Source organism: Vipera ursinii, assembly GCF_947247035.1.
Source record: "Vipera ursinii genome assembly, chromosome: Z".
NCBI classification, from domain to species: Eukaryota; Metazoa; Chordata; class Lepidosauria; order Squamata; family Viperidae; genus Vipera; species Vipera ursinii.
In genome coordinates, this window is record NC_139517.1 from 17,868,358 (window position 1) to 17,891,328 (window position 22,971).

General features: G+C 44.6%; 1 protein-coding gene across 2 annotated transcripts; it reads right to left on the minus strand.

The window, feature by feature from the left end:
- Positions 1-1,920: 1,920 nt before the first annotated feature.
- On the minus strand, positions 1,921-22,971 carry NUCB1 (nucleobindin 1). 2 transcript variants are annotated; one of them, XM_083376590.1, is made up of 13 exons: positions 22,722-22,971; positions 20,202-20,315; positions 18,950-19,057; positions 17,528-17,660; positions 15,856-15,959; positions 15,000-15,185; positions 14,713-14,803; positions 12,356-12,414; positions 11,849-11,941; positions 10,485-10,574; positions 7,821-7,991; positions 5,647-5,758; positions 1,921-2,623 (listed from the first exon to the last, which is right to left on the minus strand). In XM_083376590.1, the coding sequence occupies exons 2-13, from the start codon at positions 20,301-20,303 to the stop codon at positions 2,505-2,507; spliced, it is 1,368 nt and encodes a 455-aa protein (XP_083232716.1). In that variant the 5' UTR covers positions 20,304-20,315; positions 22,722-22,971; the 3' UTR covers positions 1,921-2,504. The 2 variants fall into 2 exon arrangements, with proteins under 2 accessions (XP_083232716.1, XP_083232717.1); XM_083376591.1 differs by having other exon boundaries at positions 20,202-20,328; positions 22,722-22,936.

The window sequence follows — 22,971 nt, forward strand, 5'->3', positions numbered from 1 at the left end:
TTCCATTTGCAGATCTTTGTATCATTATGAACTGTAATATTAACTAAAAATTTCACAACCCAAATTTAAATTATTTGAATGTATTTTTTCAACGTTATTAAAAAAAACACACCACGAAAACCATGCATGGACTTGCTATTTTGGCCAGAAGAAACGGCGAGTCATGAGGCAGCCAATGTCAGCAAGTTCTTCCTTACACATTGACTACCGGGAGAAAGATGAGTGTCAGGACAAGATTTCTGCCTCAAAATGAAGAGCAAAGCAGTCGAGTGCCAAGGTATAAGTGCCAAAGTCTAAATTTAAAATTTGCCATGAAAGCTTGAAAGCCCAGTTGAATAACTGGAATCAATAAAGTAAGTCCCAGGATCAGAGGTGAATATGCTCCTCCTAATCTTGAAGACATTCCACAGGTTCAAAGTTCAATCAGTAGGGCAAGGCAAGGGCTTTTTTAAAAAAATAATAATAAAAAAATTCTCGCACACATATTTGCCTAATTACTTCTCCTGGATCACCTCTGTACTTTCCCATGTGTCAAAAGTTAGGCCTCGCATATCTGGGCTGCACAAATCACGACAACAGCTAGATGGCAGCAAAAAGCTCCTTTTCCGTTACCCCTTTCCTACCGCCACCTAGTGGCTATTTTATAACTTCTGTAGTCTACAGATGGGCATTAGAATGATGTAGGCGTCTTGGGAATGCTGCACTCCCTGTAAAACTCGGGAAAGGAGTGCATCGGTCTCGGTTACTCCCACGACATTCACCTTCCTTCCATTGGGAGGAGCTGCCTGTGAAAAGGACGGACAAAGACTTATTCATAAGGTACAGTATCACAGGCTCCTGTGATTCACAGCTGCTTCAAACTCCATCCAATGACAGGATGAGATCGTTGGCAAGCTATTGGCACTTTTTTTCCGGAGCCTGGAGGCAATTATGGAGTACTGCATCTCCTCCAGGGATCTTAGCAGCTAGCAATACTTCGTCCACTTTGTAGGGACTTGGCAGCAAAGCCTGACTATCCCTGGCTAGTACTTGAATAGGTGACCTCCTAGGACCTAGGGAATGTGGGCTAGAGCAGGGTATCTCAACCTTGGCAACTTGAAGATGGGCGGACTTCAACTCCCAGCATTCACCCAAATAAGAGACTTTCAACCAGTCCTCACACTTACAATCACTGCAGTGTCCCTCGGGTGACATCATCAAAATTTGGGTACTTGCCAATCGGCATGTATTTACCATAGTTGCAGCGTCCCAGGGCTCTGGGATGACCATTTATGACCTTCCCTGAGGTCTCCAATGAAAAAAGTCAATGGGGGAAGCCAGCTCTGCTTAATGACCGTGGTGATTCTTTTACGACCACAACAAAAAGGTGCAACTCACTTTACAGCTCCACCATTCCGGTCCCAACTGTAATTGTTAAGTCAAGGACCACCTGCATAAGATGGGCCAAGTATTACGGAGGCCAAGATAGGAAAAAATGGGCTTTTAGAAATTATTTTGGTCTTCCAGACTAAAAGAAGTTATGGCAAAAATAGAAGAAATGTCAATGACCATTCACCCCAAATTGTACATATTTGGTAAGACATACTGCCAAGTCAGGAGCACAGCGACTCGGGCGGTTGGAACGCTGGGCAGGTGGTTTAGCAAGCCCGTGTTCGCGACCGGGCAGCTGCCGTGGGGTTGAGCTCTTATTCTTATTCTTCACTCCAGCTCCTGCTGGGGGCATGAAAGGAGACCCCCCCCCACAACTGGGTGTCCCCAGGGCAATGGTGATGCCACCAGCTAATCCTTTCATCCGTGCTTCTGGCACAACTGCAAAAAAAAACAACCCTGCCGAGTGTACAGATACTGAAACCATGTCGCATGCAAAGGGAAGATGGTGTACCGGGGGGGGGGGAATGCAAAAAAAAAAAAAAAAAAGACTCCAAGAGATTCAATTTATTAAATAAAACGGAACCAAATTGTTTTAGAACAAAATCCAGCAACTCTCCAACATGTATTTTGCAAACGGATGCAATGCTGTATTTCTGGGAACCGACTGTGGACACGGAGGAAAGAGGGCAAAGCACAATGCTCTAGTTAAGAGGCACCATACTCAGTACCATTATCTTCTCTTCTATTTACCCATGAGCATTTCTGAAACTGTAGGATTAAAATTACCCGAGAACGTCACGATGCCTAACCCTTGCTTCCTTCTCTTTGGCCTGCCCCAACCCTTCTGAACACAAAAGCCATCCTTACTCTCCCCCCTCCCTTAATTACTTCCCTCTGCCAAGGTATCCCCAGGAGAGTCACAGCCATCTGTTTCGTATTTAAAAAAAAAAAGTTTGCTTGCTTGGAAAAAGTGGAGGGTTGGGTGCAGAGGACAACCATTAAGCTTTCTCCTTCTGTAAACAATGCCTTGCATGGTCTCTCCTCCACAATCCTGGGGTGAAGTTTGATTCAGATACCCTGACAACGAGAAAAGAAGAATATGCGGAGCCCTCTGTGCACGCCGTAGCCATGTTCTATTGGACAGCTACTTCTGGGGGTGCTTGGTTTTGAAGAGGCTCTGCTTGGTCTTTCGGAGCATCCTGCTCTGGTGCTCCAGGGGCTCCTTGATGGGACTCAGGAGGAGAAGCATGATCTGGAGAAAAGAGAGAAGTGTTACGTCCACTGGTGCGGTTCACCTTAAGAACCTTGTTCCTCAAAACACCTAAGGTAAAGGTAAAGGTTCCCCCTCACATGCGTGTTAGTTGTTTCCAACTCTAGGGGCTGGTGCTCATCTCCGTTTCAAAGCCGAAGAACCAGCGCTTGTCCGAGGACGTCTCCGTGGTCATGTGGCCGGCATGACTAGACGCCAAAGGCTCCCGGAACGCTGTTACCTTCCCACCGTAGTGGTCCCTATTTTTCTACTTGCATTTTTTACGTGCTTTAGAACTGCTAGGTTGGCAGAAGCTGGGAGTAGCAGCAGGCGCTCACTCTGCTACACGGCACTTGGGATTCAACCCACCAAACTGCCAACCTTCTGATCGACAAGCTCAGCGTCCTAACCCACTGAGCCACTGCGTCCCTACCAAAATACCTACTTACCCACAGATTTGGGAGTGAAACCAACACCTGAGGGACACCTTCTCTAGAAGGTTTTTTTTTCACGGAGGTTAGACCAGGGGTAGGAAATCTTGGCTCTTTTAGGACTCGTGGACTTCAACTCCCAGAATTCCTGAGCCAGCCACGCTGAGGGGAAAGGGAGAGGTTTCCAAGCTGAGCCATGCTGGCTCAGGAATTCTGGGAGTTGAAGTCCACGAGTCATAAAAGAGCCAAGGTTGCCTACCTCTGGGTTAGACTTATGAAGATGGCCTGGTGTTTGTTGCTTGAACTGAGCAAGGATCAGGAAACAGATGGGCTTACAGATGTTGACTACTACAACACTCAGCAGCCCCAACAGCAATTGCCAATGATGCAGAAAGCTGTAGTCCAGCAACAATTGTAGCGTCAGAGATTTCCCATTTGGGTCCCTCTCATTTCTATGAGTTTATGAATTTGGTTTACTGCAGCCTGCACTGCCACCTCGTGGGATGATGTGCAACCAGCCATCCCACAGTCACCGGGAATTAGCTAACCTCTTTATCTCGACCCACACAAACTTTCAGGATTTTTGGACGAGTAAAAAAACAGAGGCCAGCCTTTATTGAAAACCTTATGGATTTTCTCGCCATATCCGTTAAGTGAATCACTGCAGTTGTTAAAATTGGTAACATAGTTGTTAAGTGAATCTGGCTTCCCCACTGACTTTGCTTGTCGGAGGTTTGCAAAGGGGGATCACGTGACCCCGGGATACCAACCGTCATAAATGTGAGTCAGTTGTCAAGCATTTGAAAGTAAATCACTTGTTTGGTCAGAAGTCACTTTTTTCAGTGTCATAATCTCGGAACAGTCGCTTTTGTTTACCTCTTCTCTTGGAAAAGGAGCGGGGGGGGGGGAAGTCCTTGGCTGCTGCATAGCTAGTGTGAAGTCCTGTGCAAGACTTATGCTTCCAGATCTTCTTAGTGCCAGAGGACCTGCTTAGTTGAAGCTAGAACAGTTTACACCTAACTTCCCTCAGAAGAGAAGAGTAAGGATGCTTTTACAGTAATGTCTGGCGCGGTGGCTCAGTGGGTTAGGATGCTGAGCTTGACGATCAGAAGGTCGGCAGTTTGGCGGGTCGAATCCCAAGTGCCGCGTAGCAGAGTGAGCGCCTGTTACTCGTCCCAGCTTCTGCCAACCTAGCAGTTCGAAAGCACGTAAAAAATGCAAGTAGAAAAATAGGGACCACTACAGTGGGAAGGTAACAGCGTTCCGTGCGCCTTTGGAGTCTAGTCATGCCGGCCACATGACCACGGAGACGTCCTCGGACAAGCGCTGGCTCTTCGGCTTTGAAACAGAGATGAGCACCAGCCCCTAGAGTCGGAAACGACTAGCACGCATGTGCGGGGGAACCTTTGACAGTCTTACACAGGCCAAAGTCCTAAACATCCGAGGTGACTGAGGACTGATCCAATTAAATTAAGCTAGAATAAGTAAAATCTGCAGTAAAACAGAAAATGACACTTTTCAGGATACCCTTAGCCTATTTCCCCTGGTTTTCTACATTTTCACTTGGCCAACAGAAACAGCCAAATGCTTACGTGTCTGAAGAATTTTTCCCATCTTAAAGGGTTCGTTGACACCCCCCCCCCCCCAAGATTTACACATGCATCCTAACAATCTTTGAATGACGCCTTGGTGTTATCCTCTACGTGTAACAAGGAAGATGAAACTTTGGGCTAACTGAGAAAATAGAGGATTATTATTTGTACAGACAGTTCTCGACTTACAACAGTTCATTTAGTGACCATTCAAAGTTACAGCGACATTGAAAAAAGTGACTTATGACCATTTTTCACACAACCGTTGCCAGCATCCCCACTGTCACATGATCAAAATTCAGATACTTGGCAACTGGTTCGCATTTATGATGGTCGCAGGGTCCTGGGATCACGTGATGACATTTCTGCAACCTTTGGACAAGCAAAGTCTATGGGAAGCCAGATTCACTTAACAACTGCGGCAAGAAAAGTCGCAAAATGGGGCAAACTCACTTAACTAATATTTCATTTGGCAACATAAATATTGGGCTGCACTGTGGTTGTAACTTAAGGACTACTTAAGTATTATGTGGTCTTGAAGCACCGCCAAACAGGCTAGCAGTAAACAACAGCCCAATCAGGGAACTATAAAGACTACTCCCACTTAACACTGATAGGGCAAGCCTTGAGTGTATGAAATATGAGCAAATCCCATTCATTATCAGCACTGAGGATGTAACCTATTTTGGCAATGAAACATCTGCAAGAAAATAACCAAAGTCAGAGAGCATCATGGACCCATTACTGCATCGTTTTATTCTATGGCTATACTGAGCTCAGTTACACATACATAAGTACAATTAGCAGGAGTACTAGCAACCAAGCAACTCCAAAGTTGTAAGGCAAAGAATTCTGTCTTTACCTTACGATGAAACGGCTTTAGAAAGCCATGTTCTCCTAACTCTTTTAAAGCAACTTGGAATCCTGGTCTTCCAATCTTTTCCCTCTCTCAAATGGACCTAAATTGCCCTCTTCCCCAAAATCATGGCTTTCTGGGTCTTACCTGCTGGGGCCGCATGAGGTGGCTGTGCCTGGAACTTCAATTCTCCCCCAGGGCCAACCTTGGGCGCTTGATCCAGTTGTTGAGATTTTCTCTGTTCCATCTGAAGCACAACCTGGAAAGGATGGGAATGTGGAAACAATGCCGTACAGATTTTATTTTTCTTGGGCTTGCAGATGGGGACTGCAGCCAAGAAATTAAAAGACGCTTGCTCCTTGGGAGGAAAGCCATGGCAAATCTAGACAGCACACTAAAAAGCAGAGACATCACCCTGTCAACAAAAGTGCGTATAGTCAAGGCTATGGTCTTCCCAGTTGCAATGTATGGCAGTGAAAGTTGGACCATAAGAAAGGCTGAGCGCCAAAGAATTGAAGCCTTTGAACTATGGTGCTGGAGAAGACTCCTGCGAGTCCCTTGGACTGCAAGGCGATCAAACCGGTCAGTCCTAGAGGAGATCAACCCTGACTGCTCTTTAGAAGGCCAGATCCTGAAGCTAAAACTCAAATACTTTGGCCACCTAATGAGAAGGAAGGACTCACTGGACAAGAGCCTAATGCTGGGAAAGATTGAGGGCAAGAGAAGAAGAGGATGACAGAGAATGAGGTGGCTGGATGGAGTCACTGAAGCAGTAGGCGTGAGCTTAAATGGACTCCAGAAGATGGTAGAGGACAGGAAGGCTTGGAGGAACGTTGTCCATAGGGTCGCGATGGGTCGGACACGACTTCGCAGCTAATAACAACAACAAATTCCCTGGCTTTTTAGCAAACTAAACGTTTGGCTCTGGCTAGGGAAGATTCTCTGGGATCCATGAAAGAAGTGCCAGGAGGTTACCTGCAACTCAGGAGTTGAACATCTCTATTCTGAACACTGATCCCAGATTGCAGCAAACAGAACCAGAATTGAAGGCCCCCACCGGAGACCTGGCATGTTACAATGAGTTACTTTCAGGGAAAATTTCCATGATTCAATTTGTGAATTGAAAGCACATGATCTGTTTGAGCCACGTTTATTTGAGCAGTGCTGGGGAGAGAATACAAGGCTCTGTCTACTTAAGGAGGGTTCAAACCTTTATAGTATACAGAAGTATAATAAATGCTGACCAGTAATGATATCAGATGCCAATCATCTCTTTTTTGATAACATGGTTTAGATTTTCTGCTTACAGTGAGATTTCACAGTTAATAAAGCAGAGGTTACCATGAGCCTGTGTGTGTGTGTGTGTGTGTGTTTAGTTGCTTCCTAGTTTCCATCTAAAAATACAAGTGCTTGTATTTAAGATAACTTGTATTTAAGATAACTTGTATTTAAGATAACTTGTAAGCCAGCATTTGCAAAAGCTTAAGCAAGCTTTAATTAGGGTTGAGTTCAGGGACTTTAACGGGACGCGGTGGCTCAGTGGGTTAGGACGCTGAGCTTGTCGATCAGCTTCTGCCAACCTAGCAGTTCGAAAGCACATAAAAATGCAAGTAGAAAAATAGGGACCACTACGGTGGGAAGGTAACAGCGTTCCGTGTGCCTTTGGCATCTAGTCATGCCGGCCACATGACCACGGAGACATCCTCGGACAAGCGCTGGCTCTTCGGCTTTGAAACGGAGATGAGCACCGGCCCCTAGAGTTGGAAACGACTAGCATGCATGTGCGGGGGAACCTTTATCTTTACTTCAGGGACTTTTTACAATTTGAAAGTTTTGGTTCAGGTATTTGTTTTAATCCTTCAAAATTCCCAACCAAGAAATAGCTCCCTATAAAAAAGATCCTAAGGAAATCTATGGTCCTCCGTATGTTACTGAACTACAGCTCCCATCATTCCCTACTACTAAGCATACTATATAGAGCAGCGTTCCTCAACCTTGGCAACTTTTAAGATGTGTGGACTACTGCTAAGCTTGTAAGCCACCCTGAGTCTTCGGAGAAGGGCGGGATATAAATGGAATTAAAATAAAATAAATAAAATAAAACTTCCAGAATTCTGGCAGCTGAACTGCACATATCTTAAACTTGCCAAGGTTGAGAAACATTGTTGTATAGTTCAAAAATATCTGGAAATCACAGGATCCCATACTGCCATATAAATGTCAGCATGACATGGGGCCTCTGTTTCCCCTTATCGAAAGAAAGCATAGTGTTCCGATTTCTGTACTACAATGTGTATCCCTCTAATTAAAATGTTCTGTACCTGTTGATACTCCTTCTTCTGAGCATCAAGTTCCACCTGCCGTTGCTGGAGCTCTTGATGTTCCTGGTGAAGCTGTTCTGTTCGCCGGTTTAACTCCGCCTCTTGAGCCTTGAGCTCCGCCTCAAATCGCTGGAGCTCCGCCTCTGAGTAGATCTGTGTTTCTTCTACTGTCTAGATAGGGGCAGAAAAAAAGAGACCATTGCCCTAAGAAGTACAAGAATACCAAATCTGTGAGCCACCTGGTATCACATAACATAGTGTATAAATATTTCTGGGCAGGGAGAAACCAGTGACAGGATACCTATGAACCTCAATGCAGTTCTTAAAAAGTATTTCCCCCCCAGGATGCTACCTGGATATGTTGGACAGCAACCTGTTTTGCTGCATTAATTTTGGAATAATTCAAATCTCTAACTCAGGGCTTTTCAATCGTTTCACCCATTGTACCGTTTTTAGGATATGGCAACATCTGAGTACCACCAGTCGCCTAGCAAGGTGTCAAAAACTTAATGACCAAAAAAAAAAGGAAAAAAAGTGATGAGGTACAGGTAGTCCTTGACTTACAACAGTTCGCTTAGTGACTGTTCGAAGTTACAATGGCACTGAAAAAAGTGCCCCCCAAGCCACAGCCGAGTAAGACACCTGCCTGCCCACTTGGCGGCGCTCTTCCTCCTGTCCGAGGTTTTCATCATTGTGAGCATTTCTGTTGAGGATTGGCAGTGGGGGTGTGGGTGGTGGGGTGTTTGGTTTTTATTCCCCCCCCCCCATCTGCTGGGTGGTTGCAGCAGGTTTTGGTCACTTCACATGACCCTGGGACACTGTGCCCGTCATAAATATGAATCAGTTGCCAAGCATCTCAATGTAAATCACAAGACCCTGGAGATGCTGCAACATTCCAGCTGATCGGCGCTTCTTCTGGGCTCAGCAAAAGCGCCAGGATCAGCACCGAGCTCCAGCTGGAGCCTGGCACTGATCCTGGCACTTCCACTGAACCCTGACAGCCCTGCAGCTCCAGCCGTCTCTCGCTCAGGCTTGTGCGGTGCTGCCACCGGTTCAGCTCATTCCCCTGCCCAGCTACCACTTTTCTAGGATGGTAGCATACCACCTGCCAGGTGCCAATGTACCACAGGTGGTACCCATACCACTGGTTGAAAAGCCCTGCTGTAACTTTTTTCCCCTTAGACATGATGGTTGGGACTGATGCATGTCTGAAACACCAGACATGCATTTGCGAAACACCGCAAATCGCTGAGCCACTTTTCAGCTCAGGAGTACAATCAAACACATCTAGAATGAATCTGCTCTCAACCCCATTCACCTTTAGATGTTCGTTCTCCTGGAAATATTTCACTGGGGTTATCAGGACTGATGAAACAAGTGATTTCTCTGCCATAAGATTGTAAGGAGAGCCTTCCTGGATTATCTACATCAGGGATGTCAAACTCGCAACGCCACGTGACGTGTCACGACTTTTTCCCCCACTGCCGGCAATGGGGTGGGTGCGGTTTTGGTGGGATGCACCTGGCCCACGGGCTGGCAGTTTGACACCCCTGATCTATATAGTCCAGCATCCTGTTCCTGTTGAAGCCAAATGGCTAATCAACACAGGGAAGTTTAAAATGTGATGGGATGTGCAAATGGCCTTGGGATGGAGGAGGAGGAGGAACTGCAGCCTAGAAAATGGTCAGATAAAAGAGATTATCTCAGCTCACTGAAGGGCTGGATGAAGAAGGGATGTCAGAAGGGCCCTCCTTTGTTCTCTGGAAAATGAAGGCAAGGGAGGAGTACCACTTTCAGAATCGTAAAATTCTGTTACTGTAATCTTACAATAATGTTAGGGCACTACCTCGAAGGGTAGTCTAAACACAAAGCAGGATCTAGCCAAGACAGCATGCTCCTGTCCATCTCCTTAATCAATATTCAGAGGCCTCTGGCCGCTATTGCTACAACCAGAACTATTAAGACTAGCCGCCACCAAAAGCTGCCTCCTGAATTAGTGTGCCTGATCCCTTTTAAATTTTTGGATGTAGGAATGTTTGAAGAGCCTAGAAAAATGTTTCTCAACTTTAGCAGCTTTAAGATGGATAGACTTCAACTCCCAGAATTTTCCTTCCAGACTAGAGAATTTAAGTCACAGAAAGGGACCGGAGATTAGCTTCTCTAACAAGTTTTCAGAGGACAATCTCTGGCTGCGGAGGGAGAAAGTTAAAATGGTCTATCACAGGGGTCTTCAAACTTGGCCTTTTTATGACTTGTGGGCTTCAACTCCCAGAATTCCTCAGCCAGGCACGACCCAGGTCTGTCATAACCTACCCCACCTAGAGTTCTTCCAGTGTGCTGGAATTCAACTCACTCACTTCTCTAAGGCTATACTGATCAGGGAATATGGGAGTTGAAGGTCCAAAAGATTGGTAAGTGTGTAGTAGCTGGGGGGGAAAAAAATCTAACCATCCACTTGCTACTAGAACAGGGCTAGGCAACCTCGGCTCTTTTATGACTCATGGACTTCAACTCAGCCAAGCTGGCTCAGGAATTCTAGGAGTTGACGGCCATGAGTCATAAAAGAGCCGAGGTTGCCTAGCCCTGTACTAGAAAAATGTTTTCTCAAACCTTCAGACCAACATTTGGAATCCCACTCAGATAAGACAGGGTCATTTCACACACCTCCCATCCATCAGCTTCATTAAATTCCTTCCTCTGAGTGGATTTAACAAACTCTTCCAGGGTCACCAGCCGATCCTTATTAAGATCCACCTGCAGGAGGAGAAGAAGCAGAGGAAAGAAAATGAAATTGCTTCCTTCTTTTTGTACTTTCCCTGCCAAGACTAATAGATTTTGAGAAGTCTCACAAAATAATTAAGGACTCGTCCCATTTCTCTACTTGCTTTGGGGTTGTAATTCATCTGCAGGGGACCTTCACTTTTCTCAAAGCCCAGATCAAGCAAGGGTGCTTCACTAACCCAAACCAAGGGCTGTGGCAGTATTTAGAATGTACGTTTACTTTTTACACAAAGAACAGTAGCCAAAGGTAAACACAGAGTTACGTTACACACATTATAAACAAACAAATCCAAGAATGAAGGTATAATAAAGAATCGTCCTGGATTGAGCAAAGCCCAACCTATTATCCTATTTCCACAGTAGCTGAACATGTACAGTAGGTATGAGGTAGCTAAGAACATATCACGCCAAGATATAACGAGCTTTCACTTACACTGTGGGAGTCAGAGAGACTCCGGTTTGGAAACCATGATTTATATCTTAGCTCACTGTACAAAACCAGACATATTGATCTATCACGTTAGTAGGATGTGTGAACCCAGTTTTTCTGAAGCAGAATGTGAATGAAACTGGGGCTGCTTTAAGATCTTTCTTTGACGCACATTTTTGGGGGAACTACCTTCTGGGTCATTTTGCTTGGTACTACTGTAATAGTTATCGATCTGGAAAATAAAAACTGGAATTGACAAGAGACATTCCACCACCCCCCAGCCCCCACCCCAATTAGTTAAAAACCCACTTGTTTCCAATAACCATCATCATTAAAGATTAGCCAGACCTTGTTTCAAGGTAGAACCCGGCAGTTGCAGTTAATAAATAACAGAAGTGAAATAATTATTCTTCCTGAGGAAAAAGTGAACTGGACTAGACTGGGGGTGGGGGGGGGACTAGTTCTCCTATCTTAATGTTAAAGTATAACCTGTGATTCCTTTGAAGACCAAGGGGCTTTTAAAGAAACAAATTCCCAACAAATTCCACTAGTCGTGCTGGTAATGCAGGATCACTTTTCTCTTTCTGCAAAGCTTTGAAAGACAGCCAGCGCAGAAAAAAGACGCCTTCTTTTGCGCTCTCACAAGTGAGACAAAGAAAAGAAAGACAGACAAGTCTCTTGTTCTCTTTCACCAGGCAGAGGGGATCAGGAGGCAAAGAGATTTCGGGAGAGGAAGAAATCTCCTGTTCTATCTATGGGTTGATTTGCATTTTTTTTTTTTTGCTTTTATATTCAGGCACTTAGCTCGTACACTTACATTCTTCATGACGTGTTCTCGCATGCGCAGCCGTTCTTCCTCCATTTCTAACATATCGTCCTCCTCATTTCGGGGATCGTACACCTTGTCCAACTGCAAAAAAAAAAAAAAAAGATTCCTTAAGCTGGTGTTTGCCTAGTTCAGGGCTAGGCAACCTCGGCTCTTTTATGACTCGTGGACTTCAACTCCCAGAATTCCTGAGCCAGCCAAGCTGGCTCAGGAATTCTGGGAGTTGAAGTCCACGAGTCATAAAAGAGCCAAGGTTGCCTAGCCCTGGCCTAGTTTGTCCCCATCCCCATCCCCAAGGGAAAAAAAAAGTCCAGGCATTGATGTTGTCACTTTTTGTACGCAAAATGTGTGTTCTATCTCTGAGCTGGTAAGTCCAGCTTGCAAGACTGCTCTGGAGGTTTTTTTTGTTTTTTTGTTTGTTTTTTAGGATCATGGCTAAAGCACACAAGTTGTCTAAATTACAGGACTGTTATCAGGAAGAGTACGTAAAGAACTTGCCTCCTTAGTGAAAAGTGCCTCCAATTCCTGCTCGTCCAGCACCCCATCGCCATTGGTGTCTGGGGGGGGAAAAAAAGGGAAGAATGTTAAGTGAAGCACATCAGATGTGAACCACTGATCTTTTCTTACGCTCAAACCCACATGCCTCTTTGAAAGATGTTGCAAGTGGGGCTGAACTTTGTTTGAGATGGGCCAATAAGTTAGAACAAAGTATGCTACCAGCTACACCAGAGGTCTCCAACCTATGGGCCGCGGCCCACTACTGGGCTGCGTGAGTGGCTGGCCAGTGCACGTGTGCGCACGCTTCCCTCCCCTCGCGCCGGCGCTAGCCAAGCCGCGAGCCATGAGCCTTGCACCGGCGCTAGCCGAGCTGCGAACCTCGCACTGGTGCTAGCCTCGCGCCAATGCTAGCGGCCCCATTTGTGGAGCGTGCATGCTTGCGGCCCCGTTCGTGCACATGCTTGCACAGCCACGTTAGTGTGCCTGTGTGTACGCGCATAAAAGTGCCTGCCCCTCCCTTTCCCACTGAGCCACCAACCCAGAAAGATGGGGGACCCCTGAGCTACACTCAGAAACAGGTAGTCCTCGACTTACGACCACAACTGGGACCTAAATGGCAGCTGCTAAGCAGTTTTACACAGTCGCTAAGCAAAACTGGTTTCCCCCATTGGTTTTGTTTGTTGGAAATTTCCTGGGAAGGTCAGAGATGGTGACCACGTGGTCCCAGGATGCTGCAACCGTTGTAAATACATGCCGGTTGCCAAGCAGACAAATTCTGATCGCGTGACCACCGAGACACTGCAACACTGTTAAGTAGGAAGACTGGAACATAAGTACTATTTTCAACACCACTGTAACTTCAAATGGTTGTTGTTCAAAAATGGATCTAAGTCATGCACTACCTGTATAAGCCAGAATTGCTAAGAATTCTGACATCTCAGTTCAGGAACCACGTATAGATAATCCTCAACGTACAACCACAATTAAGCCTAAAATTTCTGTTGCTAAGTGAGACAAGTTACGTTTTGCCCCATTTTACAGCCTTTCTTGCCACCGTTGTTAAGTGAATCACTGCAGTTGTTAAGTTAGTAACATGGCTGTAAAGTGAATCTGGCTTCCCCAAAAGGTGATAACATGACCCCAGGACACTTCAACCGTCAGAAATATGAGCCAGTTGCCAAGCATCCAAATTCTGGTCACGTGGACATAGGGATGCTGCAATGATTGTGTGAAAATTGTTCATAAGTCACTTTTTTTTCAGTGCCATTATGAAGTTTGAACGGTCACTAAACAAAAGGTCGTTAAGTCGAGGACTACCTGTAAAGTATATGCTTAGACTGCTAGTTCTTTCTACTTAGATTCCACCTGCCAGGAAAAAAATATTCATTAATGCAGGGGTTTGGAGGGGGGGGGAGAAGAAGCTTCCTATTGCATCAGAAATCCACACTGTGGCTACTCCTCTCGTAATCAATACTGAAATTATAGTCAGTGGCTGTTTATGGTTCAAAGAAGCCAGAAAGAAGAACTGGGACATAAGATAAGGGGTAGTTAATTTATTTCTAGTCAGTTACTTTCATTTCACTTGTATCAGGCTTCCCTCATGCTAGTGGCCAGCAGTTGTATCAAGATATTTAAATTTACAGCTGGAACAGTGGGGGTTGTGTAATGAGTCAAAACACAGTTATAGCTGATTGACTGAAGAGAGCTGGCTATTGTGTGAGGCAATCTAAGCTGTGATTGGTTGCCTTGAGTGAAAAGGGTTTCCCCCCCCCCCCATTTCCTGCCTTTTTCTTTTGTATGCCCCATGTGCTCTGTAAGTTACCCGATGATGCTCCTGTTTGCCTGATTATCTTGTCTGGTGTATAAAGGTAAAGGTTCCCCCGCACATGCGCGCTAGTCATTTCCAACTCTAGGGGCCGGTGCTCACCTCCGTTTCAAAGCCGAAGAGCCAGCGCTTGTCCGAGGACGACTCCGTGGTCATGTGGCCGGCATGACTAGACGCCAAAGGCGCACGGAACGCTGTTACCTTCCCACCGTAGTGGTCCCTATTTTTGTACTTGCATTTTTACGTGCTTTCGAACTGCTAGGTGGGCAGAAGCTGGGACGAGTAACAGGCGCTCACTCTGCTACGCGGCACTCAGGATTTGACCCACCAAACCGCCAACCATCTGATCGACAAGCTCAGCGTCCTAACCCACTGAGCCACCGCGTCCCTTTGTCTGGTGTATATATAGATCTAAAATATATTTATTTATATAAAACCACAAGTACGTGTCAGAATCTTTGACTTCATTTGGACACCAGCTGCACAATTCCCTGACAAGTTGTCTTAGAACTACACAGACAGACGTCCCTACCATGAAGCTTGAAGAACGTCTTGGGGTTAAATTCATTGGGGTCCAAACCATCCGTCTCCTGCCAGACCTCTTTGAGCTGATCACGGCTGCCCTGCAAGGACAGAATGAGGGACTCAAGTCAAATGTCTATGCAGATTCTGAACCATCCAGGTCATGGTTGTCCCAAAGGTACTTTTCCAAAAGGCAGCTGGACTTTCTTGGAAAGGAGAAGGTCCAGATGCTTTTTGGAAAAGCGTATTTGGGACAACTCAAGCCAAAATAAGCATCCAAAACCGTGGAAGCCCTACAGGGACGTTGACTTTGGCGTGCTCCTTGTGCTTCTTCTTGAGCTCTTCAAAATGTGCTTCTTCCTCACGACGCTTCTCCTCATCCAGAGATTTCAAGTATTCCCGACGCTCGTGCTCTTTCATCATCTCGTAGCGTTTGAACTCCTCGTGGTGAGCTGCATCATAATTCTCCAGGTCCTTGGTAGCCTAAGAGGGAAAGACAGAAAAGCAAGAACCAACATTACTGGCACGGGAGGAAGTCACCTTCCTTTTATAATCCCCCTCCCCGCCCCCGCCATCCCACTGGTTTCCAAATAATCCTGAACCGTTGCATCACTTTCACTTGCCTCTAATTTCTGCCAATGACCCCAACATTGCCTTAATGCAGGCCTATCAGGTCCAGATTAGAACATTCTCAGCATAACAGAGTTGGAGGGGACCTTGGAGGTCTTCTAGTCCAACCCCCTGCTCAGGCAGGAACAAATGGTTGTCCAATCTCTTTTTAAAGATCTCCAGTGTTGGAGCATTCACAACTACTGGAGGCAGGTTGTTCCACTGATTAGAAGCTGGGGCTTCCCTTTCAGCACTGACCTAACCAGGCACTCCAAGACCCTCAATAGCTGAGCATCAAATTAAGCTAAACAATAAAAGAGATTAATCCTATAACCGCTTTGAATCGAACACCAAAGCCTTCTAAGCATTTCTCACCACCCTCCTCTCTGCTCTGCCAAGTCTGGACAAGGGAAAGGAAAAGAAGGAACAGAGAATATGCTCTGTACTTGAATCCACAATATCCCGAGGTGAAGCAGGAGCCAAAGCATGCAAAGCAGATTTAGAGACTTAATTATCTGAAAGAAATAAAAAAAACTCAACATACAGCTTTAATGAGCAGCTCCAAATCTCGGGCTTCAAACGTGTGCTGGTTTTGGGAATCCAGATGTTCAAACTGCTTTAATAAAGCCAGGTGATCAACCTGCACATCTGATGGGAGGAGATGAAAAACGGAGATGAAGACTACAGCTTCAGATTTGAAGCTTATAATAAAAACCAGACAATACTGGGGCTCATATACTGTGCTACACCGACGGTTGCTTAACCGTTGTTTATTGAACACCGAATGCTAGATTCACACGAGTGTCAAAGTCAATCATGTCACGTGACGTATCACGATGTTTTTTTGCTTTTGCAGAGCTGGGGTGGGCTTAGTACATTCAAGAAAACAGGTTGATTTCTATCAATAGATTTATTTTTCATATTTGAAAACACAACATCTTTGATTACTAGATTTTGAGGATGGGACTTTTGAGAATGAAGTCCACTCCATTCCTCTTTAATATCCTGAGGCACAAGGGGAAGAATATCAAACTGATTTGAAGACAAACCAACTGCTTTTCATCATTTAGCCAAATAGTTATAAATTATTAGTGTTAACTTATGATTATTTGGCTAAATCAGGGGTGTCAAACTCAATTTCATTGAGGGCCGCATCAGCATTGCGGTTGCCCTCAGGGGGCTGGGTGGGTATGGCCAGGGTGGGCGTGGCCTACTGGGTGGGCGTGGCTAGAGTGCTTATGGCCTGCTGGGTGGGCGTGGCCAGCTCTACATCATTCTCATCAAGGGTGCCTATGGGGGCCTGGGCTGGAGTGGGACAGATCTGAGGGTCTCTGGCAGAAGGAGGGTCTCTGGGCCAGGGCCGAGGCAGTTGGGGCCGTTCCCTCACTGTTTCCAGGATGGCTTCGCAGGCCACATGAAACCACTTTGCGGGCCGGATCTGGCCCCCGGGCCTTGTGTTTGACATGTCTGGGTTAATGATGAAAAGCAATTGGTTTGTCTTCAAATCAGTTTTCTCTAATATTACTCCCAATAGACTTTCCTTTGTGCCTCAGGATATTAAAGAGGCAGTTAAGAACTGTTAATCCAGGGATTAATTTATCTGCGAGGTCCTTGGTATTCTGAACTTCGTGGTTTTCTTGCAGATGTTTCAATACCAGACTAGGTAACATCATCAGTGCATTGATGATACAATACCACAATGGCTGCCACAAGATTTGTCTGTTTGCATAATGATTCCATAGCAGGAATGACCAGCCACTAAACAGCTATTCTCCATCTATTCAACTAATTATAGTATAACAATTTTAATTTTTTTATTTTAATCCCATTTATATCCCGCCCTTCTCCGAAGACTCAGGGCGGCTTACAATCTAAGCACAAATCAAATGTGCTTAGCAATAGCCTTCATTCTATGTATATGCCTGCTTATTAGGGCTTTCACACACACACCCCAAGCGGCATTATTACAAAGTCAGCTTATTGCCCCCAACAATCTGGGTCCTCATTTTACCTACCTCGGAAGGATGGAAGGCTGAGTCAACCTTGAGCCTGGTGGGATGCGAACCTGCAATAACTGCAGGCAGCTGGTGTTACTTAAGGAGGCATTAGCCCACTGCTCCACCAAGGCAATAAAACCCAGGATTGGGGCTTCACACATTCTCTGTCCTCAGCATTTGCAGGAATCCCACCATCAACACTCTCCTATCTCAGCTCACCTTGTTCCATCGTGGCATCCATTTTGGCTTTCAGGAGCATCCGGAGCCGGGACACCTCCTGTCTCTTCAGTTCATCTAACTTAGTGCGGACGCTGTGACCAACAAAGTCCAGCTCTTTGCTAAGTTTTCCACTCTGAAAGGAGCAACAAGGAAGCAGATATTTTATTTTTATCCTAGCCTTGTGTTAAGGAATTCATTCTATATGTAGTCGCTTCTTTTATCTCACAACAAACTTGAAAGGTACATTATTTATAATTTATACCTACAATTTCAATTTATAACTCACAGGCTAGACTGTGCTTGACTCAAAGTAATTTGGATGAACACTGGGATTTGAATCCAGTTAGGTTTTCTCATCCTAACTGGTCACTACATCACGTTGATTCTGTTATTGGGACCAGAATGTTAATTTTTAAGGAAGGTGGTTAAGTGAGTTGCTCTGATGATTTTTTGCCACAACTGTTAAGCAAATCACTTCAGTCATTAAGTGAATCATGTAGTAATTAAGCAAATCCTACTGACTTACTTGGAAGCTGCTTGGATGGCTGCAAATGGCAATCGTCATAGGACACTTTAATGGTCTCTAAATACATGCCACTGCCTGAATTTTGATCACATGACCATGGGCATTCTGCATCCAGCTGTAAGTCATTTTTTTCAGCACCCTTGTAACTTCAAATGGTTACTATATAAATGATTGTAAGTTGAGGACTACACACACACACACACACATAATTGCCCTATATTTCACTTTAAGACACAGAAAAATAGGATAATTTTCCCTTCTGCAAGTGAAAAGCACTATAGTAAAGGTGGTTTGTATCCATTACTGACTCCAAAATACAGGTTCAAGTTTACAAAATTGAACTTATTTATTTATTTATTTATTTTTGGGACTTATATGCCGCCCTATCTCCCGAAGGAGTCAGGGCGGCTAACAATAAAATACAACGATACAAAAGTTAAAAAGAATTAAATTAACAGCCCCAAAAGATTAAAATTAATAAATTAAAAATTAAAAAACATTTTAAAAATCCCTGTCGTCAGTCCAGGTCAGCCTGATGAAAAAGGAATGTTTTGAGGTCGCAGCGAAAGGACCGGAGATCCGGGGCCATCCGGAGTTCAAGGGGAAGTTGGTTCCACAGGGCTGGCGCTCCCACAGAGAAGGCCCTCCCCCTGGGGGTCGCCAGCCGACATTGTCTAGCCGACGGCACCCCGAGGAGGCCCTCCCTGTGTGAGCGCACTGGGCGATGGGAAGTCGTTCCCAGCAGCAGACGGTCCTGCAAATATCCCGGGCCTAGGCCGTGTAAGGCTTTAAAGGTAAGTACCAGCACCTTAAAACTTCCCACAATGGTAGTAAGAGAGGACTCAGCCCTTGTTAGGACATAACAGCCACCCTGCTCTTTGTATGTCCCAGTTCACCTTGATGTCCTCTGCATTGGCTGCTTGAAGTTTTTCCCGGAAATGCCCATCGGTTTCCAGCACATTGATGACTTCTTGGAGGTAGCGGTGATAATATAAGCCTGTGTCCTTCAGAAAAACAAAAGTCAGGAGCCAGATCCATCAGATGTTGTACTTCTGCAAATGAGGCGTATTGAAACTTCTCTTCTGCTTATAGGTAGTGCTATTCAGGGTATATTAGCAACGACATTCACAAGTGAATTTCAGAAAGGACAACATCATACTAATAAAATGAAAAATAGATTATTAAATACAAGAACGCAAAGGTTATGCTTAGAGGATTTTACAGTCTAAAAGTGAAAATAACTGAGGAGGAAGGGCAAAATAACAAGCGTGGCTAAAAGCAAACAGAATGCATTTATATTATGATGTCCACTTAAACTTAGTTTGAGAATAGCAGTCTTCCCCAGCTTGAGCTCATCTTAGGTATGCTAGTTGGGGAATTCTGGGAAATGAAGTCCCCGTTTAAGAACCTCAAGTTGGGAAAGGATGAAGTAGAAGATTAGAGCCAAATGTTCTGGGTTTTTTTCTTTTTTTGCCAAAATGTTTACTGAAAAAAAAAACCCTGAAGAGACTTATCACTATAAGTAATATCATCCATGAAATAATTTGAGAGGGAACGATAACTTCTGGTGTCTGGTGAGCTTAAAGGAGCAGATTCCATTTCAGTATCCGAATCTTACCACCTCAGTTTCCAGTCCAAGCTGGTTCTCTGGCAGCCAGGGAGTTGTCCAATTTGGGAAGGGTCAGTACAACTGCCATGATGTCTTACGTGGGGTTTCTATACAGGTCTCTGCCAGTTTGCAAAAATGGCTAAATTGACTTGTTTGCTTAAGGAAAGATGATAATGTATTAAAAAGAGAGAGAGAGAGAGACCTTTTGTGAACTTCTTTGCTGAAAACTTGATAAAAATCAATGGGCAATTTGGGGATTTATTGATTCAAAAGTTCTGTTTATGGGAAGAAGAAAACCATGCTTGTCATTTGGGAGGGTGGAGTTGGCAATTATTAGGTTTGCAACTCCTGCAAAGAAAAGCTGAAATGCTTTAGACACAGGTATAATGTTATTCTTACTTTTTCTTTACTCTTTTGTATGTTTTTTTCTTGTTTAGTGTTTTAATCCTAGATAAAATCCTCTTACAATAAAACATATATATGTACATATAAAGGCCTCTGCCAAGCAGAGAACAATGGACAATCATCAGAGCACTTACTGGTGGTTCTGGGGGAGTTTCTTGTTTCTCTTTGGGCCGTTCAATGGGCACACAGATAGCCAACCCCAAGAGGGCAAAGCCCATAAACCACGGTAGATGCATCTTCCCGAGTCCCTGAAATCAAAAGCTATATAAAGAAAAGAGAAGGTAAGCAACCTAAGAGTGGAAAACAAGCTGCTTTAATAGGACTGAGTTTGGAGCAGGGCTCCAGTTTAAAGAGAGAAGCTAGAAAGTCTAAAATAGGAATCCTTTGGAAAGTTGCTCAGTTCAAAGTGGAGCAAGCAACAAATTCCTGGGTCACGAATCTTCTATTTCCACCGAAAGAAACTCAAGGTATCAAAGTGACATTTCCCCACCCCACCCCCAATGTAAATCAAGCCCTAACCCAAAACCCAGAAGTATCTGAATGCTCCAACACTGGAAGTGTCTATGGAGATTCTCAATCATGGTTATCCCCAAAGTGCTTTATCAAGAGGCAACTGGACTTTATTTTTTTTCTCTGAAGCCATTTCACTTCTCATCCAAGAAGCTTCTTCAGCTCAGACTGGATGATTTTTTAAAAAAAAAAATCCCATTTATATCCCACCCTTCTCCGAAGACTCAGGGCGGCTTACAATCTAAGAAACACAAATCAATGTGCTTAGCAATAGCCTTCATTCTATGTATATGCCTGCTTATTAGGGCTTTCGCGCCCCCCCCCAAGTGGCATTATTACAAAGTCAGCTTACTGCCCCCAACAATCTGGGTCCTCATTTTACCTACCTCGGAAGGATGGAAGGCTGAGTCAACCTTGAGCCTGGTGGGACTCGAACCTGCACTAATTGCAGGCATTTATTTATTTAGCGTATGGCTGGTCACACACATAATTAAAAGCACTTCATATTTACAAGTTAGAACAGTTAAAACATTTTTTTAAAAAAAGAAGCAATTATAAAACCTAAGAGGAAAACAGAAATAACATTTCAGAGTTTAATGTCGAGTTTGGAGATCCAGTCAAGTAGCTGCCGTTGTTACGCAGAGGAAGTCCTTAAAAACTCCTGGGTATCTTCTATTAGTGCATTCCCTCACTATATGCTGGATAGTCTGTCGGGGAGCCCCGCAATCACATTGTTCTGAAGGTGTCTTTTCCCAGTTATAGAGAATCGGCACACACCCCATGAGTCGTTCTAATTCTATTGTATGTCACCCATATGTGTCGGGGTAGATTAAATCCTGGAGGTATACTATTAGGATTAATATGCTCAGAAATATCTTGGGAGGTATAGCTACTCCATGCTTCCATCCATTTTTGTATAGTGCTCTGATGTTCGGCCAGCAGCTTAAGCGCTGTGAGGAGTGGTGGATTGTGTTACTTTTTTTTATTAAAGAGTTTTACAAAAAAAAATTTACAACATCCCCAAAACCCACCCGCCCCAAACCACCCCCCTCCCCCCCACTTCCCAGAGCTGAATACAGGGTCATAAATATAATAATCATATTCAAACTAAAATTATCCATTATAAAATTAACCAAATTCATAATGTGCTTTAACTCCCCTTTAACATTGATCCATAAAAACATAATAATAATAACTTAAACAAAAATATAATCAATACTAATACTAAAGTTAATAAAAATCTAAAACCTACTCATAAGCTAAATGGAACTTTTTAGTCCCATATTTATTCTGAATATAATCTATCCATCTCCCCCAAACTGAAATATATCTTTCTTGCGAATAATCCTTCAAATAAGCAGAAATCTTAGACATTTCTGCAAGATTCGATACCTTAAGTACCCATTCTTCTATAGTAGGCAAACTATCCTTCTTCCAATATTGTCCCACCAGTAACCGTGCTGCTGTTATCAAGTTCAACATCAAATTGAACATAATCTACAACAATACCCAATAAAAACAATTGTGGAGAAAACTTTATCTTTCTGTGGATTGTGTTACTTAAGGAGGCATTAGCCCACTGCTCCACCAAGGCTGATGATCCTTCCCTTCCCCACCATCCAAAATCAGAGCTGAAGAAGCTTCTTGGATGAGGAGTGAAATGTCTTCCCCCCCAAAAAAAACAGCCCAAGAAAGTCCAGTTGCGTCTTGAAAAAGCACACTGGACGTTTTTAAGAAGAGATTGGACGACCATTGGTCAGAAAGGGTATATAGGGCTTCCTGCCTGACCAGGGGGTTGGACTAGAACAGGGGTAGGCAACCTCGGCTCTTTTATGACTCATGGACTTCAACTCCCAGAATTCCTGAGCCAGCATAGCTGGCTCAGGAATTCTGGGAGTTGAAGTCCATGAGTCATAAAAGAGCCGAGGTTGCCTACCCCTGGACTAGAAGACCTCCAAGGTCCCTTCCAACTCTGTTACTCTTGTTAAAACCGAATCCTACAAAATCGCCTTGTCCAGATAAAACACAAAAAAGCTTGACACCCCAACCCCCCCACCCCTTTTTTGTTTTCGTTTTTCGACATAGCAAAAATCAGCTGCCAAATCAACGAGTACACCCTACCGCACAGCCGGGGCCGTACTTACGGTAGAGAACGGGACTCTCCTTCCTTTACAAACTCTGATCCGGAACCGCCAGAGAGATGGAGAAAGGAAACGTGAAGCAAACGCGCTCTGTGCATGCGCAGACAAATCTTCGGGAAACGCCGCTGGTTTTTTTTTTTTTTTTCTTTTCTCACCCGACACCCAAAAGTTAGTTTGGGCGGGACTGCGCACCACGTGATCCAGGCGGCGACCGTTCTATCTACCAGCTTACTCCGCTCTATCGCCTCAGTCC